Genomic DNA, 14921 nt, shown 5'->3' with positions numbered 1-14921 from the left:
CACGAAGAATATTGACAGAGGCTTTTTTCTTTCCATCCTCTTTTTCTATATTGACAACTCTACCATTACAAGTCATTACCATAACAATCGGTTACAGAAGAATGTTGCAACACTTCAGGTGTTGAGCACCTGTGATTGTGATTTAAATTATCAGCAACCTCCTTTTCAAGACTGTTTCAGTGGAACAGTTGTACTGTAAGATGTTCTCATCCAAAGTGTGTGATTTCAAACTGTCCATGGCGGACTGAGCTGTGTCGCCAAATGCAGGTTGTCATGGAAACAGCTTATGAAGAACTTCCCGATTGGCGGTGTGGAAAAATGGTGGGTGTTTGTGCTTGGCTTTTCTCTTTCAAGGCCCTGAGGGTTTTGCAGTTCAATCAGCCATGTGCATGTTGCTGTCACTGAAGTGGAGAGGGTATGTCTCCTTGGACTGTTCAACATGACGCCTCTGTGTCTTAAGTTACCATGTTTCTGGGACTTTAAGAAAGTCATCTGACAGCCACCTTAAAAAGGTGTTGCAGTAGTATAGAGCAATATGTTCAGTAACTGTTCAGTAACTATATGTTCAGTATCCAAAGCGACTTATATTGCATTAAAATTAATCATTTTTTCAGCTTTTGCTTTCTCTGGAATTGAACCCATGACTAGCATTGCTAGCGCCATGCTCTTGAGCTACAGGAAGGTTGTATCGAGTCCAAAAACTTAATTTTGGATTAATCTTTTTTTTTTTTACTTTTTTTGTTAAATAATCAAATAAACAGAAAAAAATATATTGTGAATACATTAATAATATGTTGTTTGAAAACTTAAGCCATACTTTAGAAAGTATGATTGCATAAAACATGTACTTTGTATTAAATTAAACAGTTTTTCATGTACATCAGTTTTCCTATTTCTACAGTAATAATTTGATAGGAAAACAATGTAAAACAAACCTTAATTTCATTCAGGAAGTTTCCCCTTAGGAAGTTTTCTTTTAGTAGAGGACACAAGATGTCCGTTGTCAAATTTATCCAGTTTTAATAATGATAATAATTTGTTACATTTATATAACGCTTTTCTGGGTACTCAAAGCGCTTTACATATGGAATGGGGGAATCTCCTCAACCACCACCAATGTGCAGCATCCACCTGGATGATGCGACGGCAGCCATATTGCGCCAGAACGCCCACCACACACCAGCTAACTGGTGGAGAGGAGACAGAGTGGGTTAAACCCCTACTTGTTTTCGAAGGACATCCTGGGATTTTTAATGACCACAGAGAGTCAGGACCTCAGTTTAACGTCTCATCCGAAGGACGGTGCTGACAGTATAGTGTCCCCATCACTTTACTGGGGCTATAGGACTCACACAGACCACAGGATGAGCACCCCCTGCTGGCCTCACTAACTCCTCTTCCAGCAGCAACCTAGTTTTCCCAGGAGATCTCCCATCCAGGTACTGACCAGGCTCAACCCTGCTTAGCTTCAGTGGGTTTTACCTGGTTTGGCACAGACTACCCAACAATGGGTCACAGTTACCCGTTGACCCCAGAACACAATTTCAACCGAGGGGGCACCCTGGATACCCTATTTAAGGCCCTGATTGGGGAAGACAGTGGTGATGATTTACCTTGGGTACTTTTGAGAGTGAGGGTTTAGTTAAATCCTGCAGAGTGAGTCCAATAAAAGTGGCTAATGAATGTCTCACAGTCAGCTATATTTTTAAAAGAGTCCGTTTGCAAGCAGCAGAAAGCCGTCTTCATGGACACAATTGTTGTTTTCTCTGCTGCGCATAATAACACCAAATTTATAATTGAACAACGTTCTGTTTTCTATCATGCGCTGTGTACGTTTGTGATGCCGTAAGAATGAACGCAAATGCACCAGTGTTCGATAGAATAAAGTGAGAGTATAACCAGACTAACACTGCAGGGGGGTGCCGGGAACATTCCAGCAAATGTCCCCAGTGTGAAAACCCCAAAAAAATCATTGACACATCAGCATAAAATTTGTCCTGCCGCATTTGTTTGATCAGATGACACTTGATTTGATATTTGGGGAAGACAGTGGTGATGATTTACCTTGGGTACTTTTGAGAGTGAGGGTTTAGTTAAATCTAAACCCAGTGTTAAATCCAGTGTGAAAACCCCAAAAAAATCATTGACATATCAGCATAAAATTTGTCCTGCCGCATTTGTTTGATCAGATGACACTTGATTTGATATTTTGCATCTAATGCATGTCATTCATTCACACATTTTTAAGTGGGACTTAATGTCCCTTTTTTGTTGCATTTCACTGTATCATTATCAAGATATGTATCAGTTTATTACAGGCAGATGTTGGCTGTATGTTTGAATGACACATTTAAAAGAACTGATTTTGATACTGCTAGGGATTTATTTTCTTCCTTATTTAATTAAATCCAATTCTTTACAGGTTGCGTTTCACCTGCAGCCCTACAAAGGCCGGACAGACCTCAGTGTGCATGACAACATCAAATACATCATTGACAAGTAGGTTGCACCTCCTCACTATCATACCTCCATACCTCCTGACCCTTTCCGACAGTAAAGTTCAGAGAGTTCCTGTCTGCTAACCTGAAGGTCTAGCTGGTTTGCTTTGAACTCAGGAGATGGGGAAGGAATTCAATCCAGCCTGGCCAAAGGAAAAAGAGAGTGGTGTTTTAAAAATAGAGGACTTTTCTTCCATTAATCATTAATGAAACAGAACGTATAACATTACCTGATGCAATTGTGGCTAACCCTAAAGCCTGTAACAATGGCTGCAGTCTGTAAATCTTTAGCACTATAACAATCTACTGACTGTAACATACTGAGTATTTTTTTATTTCTTTTTTTTTAGCGAACACGTTATAAAGTTATTTAACCATAAATTGTTCTCCTCTAGCAACAGGAATACTTTGGAAAGAAAGACATTATGTAAAACGGATCTAGGTAAAGTGTAGGTTTACATGGTCTAAGTATCATGTAATACAGACAGCTGTAATGCTGTGGAACCATGTGTTCTGAGATGCTCACCTTTAGAACAAGGACACATAACATTCCAGCAAGCTCAAACCCTTTTTAGAACACTGTACAATGTTGTAGTTAGGTTGTTTTGTAATTGTTTTTTTTTGTTTTTTTTAAATGTTCCATGTAAAAATAAAAAATAAACGTAAAATAAAATTGACAAACATAACCAACACACATTGTGCAGAAAAATGGACCAAAAATGGTCATTATCATTCATGAACCCATGAATGCAAAAACATCTTTGAGAAAACATTTTACTAATACATTTTTCTAAAAGAAAATGTTTTGGAAAGGATGTATGTAAATTTAGTAGTTTTCACAACAAATGTTTGAAGCGTTTAGAAAAAACAGCATGTACAATATACATCTTTATTATATTTTGGTAAAACTTTACGACATTAGTTGTCATTAACTAATGTGCATTAACTAACAATAACAATAAGCACGACATTTGTTACAGTATTTATTAATCTTTGTTAAAATCATTTAATAAAAATACAACTGCACATTTTTAGTTCATTTTAGCTCAGGTCCATTAAATACTATTAATAGATACAACTTTTGATTTTAATATTGTATTAGTAAATGTTGAAAATTAGGATGAACTAAGATTAAGAAAGGCTTTAGAAGTATTTTTCATTGTTAGTTCAGGTTATCCTATGTAGTTAATGTTAACAAGATGGAACCTTATTGTAAACCCATTATTTCTTTATCTTTGTTAACATTAGCTAATAAAAATTAGCTTTATTACCTACCTTAATTATTTTCATACAGTGGCAGTCAATGGTAACCAAAAACTGTTTGGTTACAAGAATATCTTCTTTTGTGTTCCATAGAAGAAAGAATTGGGTAACACTTTACAATAAGGCTCAATTCATTAACATTGATTAATACATTAGGTAATATTAATTCATAAATATTACATTCACAGTATATTAACTAATTTCAGTATATGCAACCTAATATGCTAAAAAAACTAGATTAAAAGTTTTGTTTGTTATTAGTTCATGATACCTAATGCAAAATGGTAATTAATTGAGCTTTTTCAGTGTTACCACTAAATGTAATATTTTTTATGTAAAAAAAAAAAAAACATACTATTTAAATAACAAATAGAGTGTGTATATGTACTATAATATTACAACTGTGATACATGCTTAGCTCCAAAATGAGTTCATTATAAATAAACACATTGCTCCTGAAATCTTTTTATAGATATGGGAAACATGGGGCTTTCTACAGGTTTAAGTCCAGCACTGGGAAGGTCCTTCCACTCTTTTATGTGTATGACTCCTACCTTATGCCACCTGAGACCTGGGCTGAGCTGCTAACTGTCAGAGGATCTCACAGTCTCCGAGGAACTCCTTATGATGGCATCTTCATTGCCCTCATTGTGGAAGAGCGCCACAAGCAAGAAATCCAAGCTGGTGGTTTCGACGGCATGTACACCTACTTTGCTTCTAATGGCTTTTCCTTTGGATCTTCTCACCAGAACTGGAAAGCAATCAAAGCTTTCTGCGACAAGAACAACTTACTGTTTGTACCTAGTGCTGGACCTGGTTATATGGACACCGCAGTTCGGCCGTGGAACAACCACAACACACGCAACAGAGTGAATGGGCGATATTACGAGACCTCTTTGCAGGCGGCAATATCAGTAAGGCCTGATATCATCACAGTAACGTCATTTAATGAGTGGCATGAAGGAACTCAGATTGAGAGGGCCATGCCTAAGAAGACTGTGGCCCGTCTGTATTTGGACTACAAACCCCATCAGCCAGACCACTACCTGGAGCTCACCAGGAAGTGGGCAGAACATTTCAGTAAGGAGAAAGAGCAGTGGCTTATGTGATTGGACCTTGTAACTTCTTACCATTTATTGAGTTTTGTGTTTAGATTGTTTTAACACTAACTTTGTCAGTTATGATCCTTCAATTTATGCATACATTTTAATGGCAGCTAATTAGAAAGGACAAGCCACCTTCTCGCTCCCATTTGGTTCATTGATAAACGATTGTTGTACTGTAATTTTCTTGCAGGCATATGTTTCGATATAAGTATTTACAAAAACAGTTTGCCTAAAAATGTCATTCATTTGACGAAATGCCGAAAATTCTGTCATCCTTCAGTTGGTGTAAGTTACCCATTGGCCATCACCAGCCATATCTTCATCATGAGGTTTGCCCCCAAGTCACGAAAGGCTTGTTTACACCTGGTCACTTTGTGTGTTTTTACTGATCGGATGGCAATACCTTTTGTTAATGTGAGCTAATTTAAAAAAAATCAAAGATCGCTGCATCAGAAAAGCAGCATCAGCACTGGTACAATCATTTAGTCTCACTATACTTTAATGAAGATGATTGTGTGTTGAGCTTCAAGATTCGACACTTTAGACTTTAGACCAGGTTTCAGTTGGTCAATGGCGCAGTCTATTTCAGTTGCCTCAAAATGGCAACGCGCCAACAATGCGCCTGAACGCACCTCGTTTTCAGACCAGCACGCCCATGGGCGCACATGCATTTGCTATTTAAACAACATGGCACAGGATGTGAAAATGATAACTGTGTTGGGCTGAAACTAGCAAAAAGCACTTGCTTCGCGCCTGGCGCCGCATTGCACCACATATATATATAATAGGGCCCATTGATAGTCATATCTGGTCGCTCTCACACATTTATTTTTTTAAACTTACATATGTGGCTTTAACAACCATTTAAACTTGTCCAGTTTAATCTGGAATGCTTTTCAAACCACCTCCTAAAGTGGTTTGAGGGATCGAATTTAAATCTATCTCAAATGCATTTTAGAGAGCATTACACCTGGTCTTTTCACGATCGGATAGAAAACGCATGAACTGACCAGGTTTAAACAGTCCCTAAAAGACTCCATCCTACTGCATTTCGCTGGTCTCATTTGGGAGTATTAGCTAATTTACAAGGACTAATATGTCATCTAGTATTGCTTAACAGTTTTACAGGATCATTTGCTCATTTTTATTTCTTTCCTGGAACTGAAAAGGAGATTGAAGAATGTTTTCTGTTTTTTTGTTTTGCTTTTTTGTTTTTTCAATATTATAAAAGTGAATGAGGACGTCCGAAAATGTAAGTTGTCATTGGCTGAAAACCCCTCTGCATCTCTCCAATGTCATTCACGTAAGCGTATATTCATACATGAGGCATCATTAACAGCCTTAGCAAAATGAAAAGCAAAATTCACAGATTTCAAACCTGGCTCAAAGCGTTTTTATGTGCCATATTTGTATGGGCATGAATGCAAATGAGATTTCAGAGCTGCAATTAACATAGACTTTGAACGAAATAATGTGTTCTGTACACAAAGCTAGTGCACAATTTGTATGGTATGCTTTTATAGTTTTGTCATTTTTGGGGCTCAGCAGCATCCATCTTCATTCCCTATCATTGGATGGAGAAGGGAGACAATGTGCTATATTCCTCCTGTATTCCACAGAAGAAAAAAGAAAATCATACTGTTTGGAATTACACGATGCTGAGTGAATTTGCAGTTTTAGCTATACCTATAACATTAGGCCTTGAACTGAATTTGACTTCTGCTAGCAGCAAAAGTGTGGCCTGAATATTTAAAGGCTGTACCTTTTATTGTGTGTTTGGATAACATTTAAAAAGGTCATTTAAAAAATTGGTGATTGTGGTTATGGTTTGTTTGGATAATGGCTGGGTTTATTACATTCTGTAAATCCTATTAATTATGCATATTGTAATCCATGTTTAATATTAAACTGAAAGAAAAAGTTATTTTGCCATAATGCTGTATAATACAGAGTATAAAGATTTTTTATTATTATTATTAATTCTTATGCAAATTTCACATTCAAGCCAGTGTCTCAATTTAAATAAGAATGTTTTTATAAACAATTGCTAATTTTTTCATGAGGCGCAACATTACCCAATATTATTGTTTATGGAAAAATCACTAGAACTTTACCTTTAAATTAGCATTGACGTGCTGTGTAGATTATAGATAAACTGAGTTTCATTAAGCTGACTTTATCTCTGTAGGACATAGCACAACATTGACATTACTTGATACAACTAGGACGGTGTTGTCATGTATGATGAATAACGTTTAGTTTCTGGGCAGATTTTGTCTCCATGTTGCTTCTTGTTGAGCTAATGTTAGCCAGTGATGTAACAGCAGTCATGTCAGCCCTGCACAAAGCAACACTTAAAACAGACACACACTTCAATGGTGTTGCATAACCGGTGGACAAATTGCACCACACTTAACACAATCACCACCATGCTAAAATAGCATTTTTTTTTAAGTAAATTCTAAAAATAGATCAATCCAAAACGAATTTTTAAGGGCAAACATGTCGAAGATTAGCTGATGGGCTGTCAATTCATTAAATAAGTTATTTATTCAGCGTAGTGAAGCCTCTCCTCCATTGACATCCATTAAAAAATGACCTCTGATTTCCTTCCCTGCGTACCATAGTGTTAGCTGGCTTCTTCTTTTTTTTTTTTTTTTTTTTTTTTTTAAACCTTTTCAGGATTGCCTTAAGTGGCTTTGTATGTTGGCAACACTCAGTAACTAAGGAGACAGGAACAAGAGACACATGAATACTAACATAACAGGGTGAAATTAATGTCCGAACAAAAGTCCTTGAAACCAAACTCGTGACAACTATGACTTTTGGAAAAGTCTAAATGCTGTGATGCTTTATAAAGCTATATCTGTTTAAGCAACCCAAGATAACATTTTATTTCAATATTAGGCTACATTTAAATTATGCAAACCTAACATTAACCCCTATAGTTAGTGCATGTAGATAATTGTTATTAATATTACTTTTGTAATTACACAATAATGTCACCTTAAAATAAAGGGTTACACTTTAAGGTGTCATTGTTACAATGTAATTTAACTACTGTACATTACACAAGTAATACATTTAAGTACTGAGTAATATTAATAAACAACATGTACTTACTATAGGGTTAGGGTAGGATTAGGATTTGGTTGAGGGTTAGTTGCATGTAATTATGCTTAATTTGCTCTTATTACTATGGTAAGTATACATGTAACATATGTAACAAGGACACTGTAAAATAAAGTGTTACCAAATAAAGTGTAACCATCAATGATAAAACTCATGATATAAAACAACCAAAGTGAACTTTGAGAGCAACATTTATTCTGATGTTAATTCCCAGAGGCACTTGTTCCCAGTACTATAGTTTCTGGCCCATTTGGGTGGAATGACACAATTAGTTGACTGTATCCCACATCATCTCTTTCCTGCTCATATAACCAACTTACACCATGCACAAAATAATGTCAAACCTAATCATAATTGTGGGCAATCTTTTTCCACGGGTGACAAGCCTGTGCTCGCAGCCTTCCATCAACAATTCTCAGTAAGGCTAGAGCTTAAAAAAAAACAGCACAGGAAATAGAAAATGACATGTGCCACAAACAGAGATACTTAGCTTGAGATGTTTTGTAATACAATAGCTAGTGCTTATTAAATAGAGGAGAACAAAAAGACTATAAAGTCACCATGAAATAACAATTCTTGTTTTTTTATAGAATATTGAAGTGCTTATTATAAATAATTATAAATAAATAATTATATTAATAATCCAAACTTAAATGGTTGTAATTCAATATATTCATCCTTTAAAAAACCTGTTTGGTCTTGTTTTAAAGACAATCAGCTGATGTGAAAGCACTTCAAAAAATTAAAGCATGAAAAAGTTATGGAAGTTTAAATTTACTGTAAATCAAATGTACTGTACTAAACATTTTTATTTTATATAGAATATATATTTTACAAAATATATTTGACTCAAAAATTACTATAAAATCAAAGTCACATATCTAACCAAGTTGTGTTCCAAATTTAAAGTTGATATCACAAAATCATAGTTCCTATGAGAATTTTGTTTAGGTGTTGTACCAAAAATAGCCACCGAGTGTCACCCACATTACATCGATTTTTTTTTTATTTTTTGATACATTCTCATGTAACAAATTAATACATTTTTGTCCAAATATCACTTCTATCACAAAATAACGCAACATCCAATTTCAAAATGTTTTTCACAGGATGAATTTTGAGTTTGTAAGCTTTCGAATGATACCTAATCTATGATGATTACTAAAATATGTGATACGAAGAAAAAAAAAAAAAAAGATAATAAAATAAGAGTGCCAAGCGTCCCGCTAGGACTAGGTAGTAAATTCATCTTGTACTATAATGGACTAGGAGGAAACCAATCCAATTATTTTTTTGGCTGATGGTTAAAGTGCTTTGAAGATAGATGATAGATGACTCTCCAATTGGCCTGAAGCACAAGATTACATGTATGAAAGTACATCATCACATTATAAAAAATAGATGGCATCATAATCATTATCGAGACAGCAGAATAACCTATAACACTTTTCAATTAGGTTGCATTAGTTAAAGTTAGTTAATGCATAGTTAATGCAATTAACAAATAACAATAAGCAATATATGCATTTGTTACAGTATTTATTAATCTTGGTTAACATTAGTCAATAAAAATACTACTGTTTAACGTTAATTCATGTTAACTCAGGTCCATTAAATAATATTAACATAGAGAACCATAGATTTTATTCATGTATTAGTAAACATTAATATTTACTAAGATTAATAAATGTTAGTTCATGTTAACTATAATGTAGTTAACTAATGTTAACAAATGGAACCTATAGTACAACAGTAAAGGGATCCCAGATATACTTGTATAGAATATACCTATACTTATAATTACTACAGAGAAATTCGGATGAAAGCATGCATGCATCTAGACACATTTAGGCTCTTCCCAAAGTAAAAGCATACGTAGTGGAGATTTAAGAAGTGTAACATGGGAAGAGTATAACACTATATTAATTAGATATGAGCTTTGGGGTGAAATTGTACACTTTACAATGAGCAACATTGTACTTTTTTTTTTTTTTTTTTTTTTTAATAGTATGTACTCAAATGAGAAGACATCTCTGCATTTTCATCCAGCATTTTTTTTTATGAGATATCCTGAAAAATCACATAAAATTGGTGGATGCCCACATAGTGAGTGAACTGATATATGACAGGAATAGAGAGCACTCACACAAAGACATACAGCAGTTGTTTTTATGTTAAATTTAAAGTCCTCAAAGAAATTCTGGTAACACTTTACAATAAGGTTCATTAGTTAACTACCTTTGTTAACATGATCTAAGAATGAACAATACTTCTTCAGCATTTATTAATCTTAGTTAATATTCATTTCAACATTTACTAATACGTTATTAAAATCAAAGATTTCATTTGTTAACATTATGTAATACGCTGTGAACTAACATGAACAAACAATGAACCGGTGCATTTTTATTAACTAACATTAACAAAGATGAATAAATGATGTAACAAATGTATTGCTCATTGTTAGTTCATGTTATTTAATACATTAACTAATGTTAACTAATGAACCTTATTGTAAAGTGTTACCGAAATTCTTTTTGTTACTTTAAATTGTTCACTTTTTTCAAAACTGATTATTCTTTGTTCTTCAATAACATTCTTGTGTAAATTTAGACTGTGTGGATCTTTCAGCAAATGACCTGTCATTGTTATTACTCATCTGATTTAATTTGTGTTTGACATTAACATAATTTGTGTTTGACATTAACTATAATCTGTGATTGTTTTGTACATGTCCAAGTGAGTTATATTTATAGCAGACCACTGAGTTACCAATGCTCAAAAAAAGGTATTACTTTTATCCCCAGTCTCCTCCTAATGTAAATTCATCCTATTTTTATATAGCTTCATTTTTCAATTTCAGACTGATTCACTGAACTCAACAACTCTTTATTTATCATATCAAGTGAGGGTCACATCCGCCTCATTCATGTGAATCACTCAAAACAGGTCCAGAGCATTTCAGGCTCTCTATGTGAGGCTCCTTCAGAGATGGGCAAGACAGATGCACTGTTAGCAAAAAAAGATGGTGTGTGTGATCTCAGCAATTTGCCTGGTGTAGATAAAGTCTCATCAGGACATGCTAACGCTGCAAACTGGAAATAAATTTGGCAAAACAAAAGCAGAGACAATGAACCAGATTGAAAGGTTCCTGCTATTGACTGTGCTAGTTTTCCACATCTGAAAATGAGCTGATCAATAAAAAAGTGTATGATGCATAAAAGTATGCATTCTTAGTGAGTAGTTATCATGCATTATTAACATCTCCATCACTTCAGTGATCAGAACTCTGTATGAAAATACTGAGCTCTGCTGGGCCAGTGAGCAAACTTTACCATCTTAGCACTGACGTCAAGTTTTTCAAGGAGAAACATCACTCACATTTTGTTAAATATATTTAAAAAATATATATATATGTATTGACAAAGCTGCTCATTTTCATATTTTTTTATTATTATTTTTATTAGGAAGTAGGAATAGCAATATATTAAAATAATTAAATTAATTATAAATAAATCTAATAAGTACATTTCAGAATTCCATTCTGAAGCAATCATTTAATATTCTTCAGGGTTTACGCTTTTCATTACTGTAAGGCTGGAAGCTTACGCTGCTATTTTGAACCAATAATCGGAACAAAAGGAGTTGAAGGATAACATGTATAATTCAAATATTTATCTGACTCCAATATAATTAATCTGACTCCATTAAAGTTGTTATTCTTTAACCTCTTATTCTGTAAAGATAAAGGTCTTTCTTAGAACTGATAGGAAAATGTAGGATTTAACCTGAACGTTTAGATAACGAAAGTTATAATCACTTTAGCTTTCAACATAATCAGTGATAAAATGAACGATTCTCAAAGCCTTTAAAGCAGGCAAAGTTATTTATTAAGTTACATGTTTAAATATACAGACAGTAGAATGGAACAACATACTGTATAGAAACTTAGTTGTAAGAAATAATGCACTGTCGTGCAGAAGAGGCCGTAAAAGCCTTTCTTGTAGTATGAGGTTACGCACCGGTGTGCGGGAGTGGGGGGGTTACAGCCTTTCTCCTAGATCAACAGTTACCTTTCCTTCTTATACCCTGAGCAAAGCATTGTTAAACATGAGTGGAATACCAACACCAAACCCAAACGACAGGAAACCAAAAGATGAGGCAAATGGGTGGAGATCCAGAGGAGGAGAAGAACATTAACATTTTCTCCTCAATGTATGTTAAGCAATAGTACCTAGATTGTACAGTAGGATACTTTAATATCTCTATTAAGTTCACCACCATTCATTTCAGTTTATAAGCTGTCAGATGAGACCAAACATGGCATAGTTACATATTAGAACACATTAATAAATAAACAGTATGTAGTTGAAAGCATATGTCCTTTGAAGCACATGGTACAGACGTGTCATTGAGGTGCAAACGACTCTGTCTCTCCCGACAGAACCATCCTGTGCCTGGAGTGTCCCAACAGTCCTCAATCCGCATATTGATGAAATCCCTGCACTAGATCGGCATTAGCATACTGGGTTGATGAAGGCCATTGTGCCATGTTTAATTCACATGTATACCTTTAAAAGTACTAGGGCAGTAAAGAGTTCTACCCAGATTTGCTCAGCCCTACATTAACAATGATTTTGCATGACATTTACATGACTAGTTATTTTGATTTTCAGTGATTTTAAAATTGTTTTTACTCACAAGCAATTTCTACTCTGAGATTTTACAGTTAAAGCCCCAAGAACCAGATATGATGAATGAAGAGCCAGAGTCAGAGGTTAAATCAATTGAAAATTTTACTGAAGAATAGTTTGCAGTTTCATCAGCAGAAGTCAGCTTCAACACTCACAAGGAGTTCGTAGGCCGCTCTGCATACATTAACAAAACCACAGCAATTATACTTTACACAGGTCACTAAGCTACGTCATTACTTAAAGTTGAATGATTCTGATTGGTTAAGAAATAGATAAACTTAGACAATCTCCACATATGGACTGATAGGCAGAAGCATATCTCCATTGATTATCCGGATGACATCAAGACCCAGTTTTAAGCACAAAGTGACCCTTCTAGGTCACAGAACTGTGTTTCTAGGCTCCAGCTTGTCAGGAAAACAAGTCATTCCATCTTCCCAGGGTGCCAGTTGTTCACCTCACCAATAGTGATCTGTAACAAAGAATACTTGTGCACACACACACAGATACAAAACTACAAGGTTGAAGTAGGTTGAGCTCTGGCTCTAAACAGGTAACTTTCCCAAAACATAGCCTATATGAATAATATACTTATACATATACATTATACATATACTTAATTTTCAACAATATTATTGATCTGCCTGCAGTGACACCATTATATGAGAATTGAGCTGGACGATGACATCACTGTTTTCTCCAGAGTGTGTATATAGCCTATATATATAAATTAAATTAATTAATAACTTTTTTACAACAAAAATTAACCATCACTGAACATAAAGGTGACTTGACTTGATAACATGCTCCTTCTCTCAGTGAGAGGTTTAGACAATATTCATCATTATTCTCTAGTAGTGTTTGAAGATGAAAAGTAAAGTAAATGCTTAGGCTGAAGTGACCGCAGTTACCTAGGCTGTCTTGGTCAGCTAGAAGAGTAAATATATGTTTTAACATGTGTTGTGTGCCTCTCTCAAAAATATTGAGAGAGAACATTCCATTAAACAGACATAATTCTATTACTAAGTAAATCTCATAAGCTTGAAGAAGTCATTCAAATCATTTAATATGTAGAAGGATAAATATTGATTAATACCTTGATTATAAATCATTCATTAGTATATATATATATATATATATATATATATATATATATATATATATATATATATATATATATATATATATATATATATATATATATATATATATATATATATATATACACAACTTTTTGAAGATTTCATTATTTAAATTCTTTAATACATCCATGTTTTCTAAGATCATGCAAACCCAAATTAAGAAATATGTCAGCTTAATTTATTTTTAGATGTTTTAGCTTTTTTAAAGTATTGTAAGCATAAATGAATTGTCCATAATAACCTGTTTACTGTCAACCCCCTTTTTGAACATAGACATGAAAATCCTAACTTAGATGATTGTAATAGACCCCTTCAATGTTTGTAAACATCGAACGCCTAGGTTGGGTGCGCGCGCAGCATGGGGTCAGAAAAATGGTGCGGCTAATACACCGGCATATATATGCACTGTATTTGCCATCACAGGAACGGGAACAGAACCATAATAAACTTGTTTTAGCTAATGGCGATTGTCTGCCTGATTAGAGTCCTGCACGGGTTCGGACGAGTGACCCGCAAATTTTGCTCAAACGGGTGAAAAATATCCAAAGTGTGTCGGGTCGGACACGGGGGAAACACGGGTCTAAACACGGGTTTAAATCAATCACATGCAAACGTAAAAATATATTCAGATTTTTAGGAACACGTCTACACAAATATGCCTGATTGCCTGTATTTCAAGTTGATAAAATAATTTAAAATCCACATCAGTTTATTTGCCCACGCGCCACGCCCTCCCAGGATCTTTCACTTTTAAAAATGCATCATAACCGCGTGCGCGACCTGCTTGCAGTCGTCGAGATGGATGCTGAGGAGTTGAAGAAAGAATAGCTAGTGGAGATTGTAAAGTTGTCGACAGTCATCAAAAATCAAGTCCAGTGTGTGGGAGAAATTTGGAGTTATCTGAAGAAAATATTGTGAACGGCTTATTTGCTGCATGCATTTTCGTGTTGGATAGCCGCAAATGTGGAACTTCATCGCCGAGGAAGCACGCAGATAACTGTGGTAACAAAACCAAGCAGTTCTGTCGAACAGTGTTTTTTTTTTTAATTTAACACTGTTAAGTATGTGTATTTTTTATATAATAAA

General features: G+C 34.7%; 1 protein-coding gene across 1 annotated transcript in view; it reads left to right on the top strand.

The window, feature by feature from the left end:
• The window catches only part of maneal (mannosidase endo-alpha like), a 57509-nt gene extending 50699 nt beyond the window's left edge, over nt 1-6810 (top strand). The window contains exons 3-4 of the mRNA XM_081375846.1: nt 2423-2499; nt 4234-6810. Coding sequence (XP_081231972.1) covers nt 2423-2499; nt 4234-4870 — 714 coding nt within the window. The 3' untranslated portion in view covers nt 4871-6810. The remainder of the gene's footprint in view (nt 1-2422; nt 2500-4233) is intronic.
• The last annotated feature ends 8111 nt before the right edge of the window (nt 6811-14921 follow it).

This window comes from Scardinius erythrophthalmus, assembly GCF_964197995.2.
Source record: "Scardinius erythrophthalmus genome assembly, chromosome: 10".
NCBI lineage: Eukaryota > Metazoa > Chordata > Actinopteri > Cypriniformes > Leuciscidae > Scardinius > Scardinius erythrophthalmus.
This window is presented reverse-complemented; position numbering and strand designations above follow the sequence as displayed.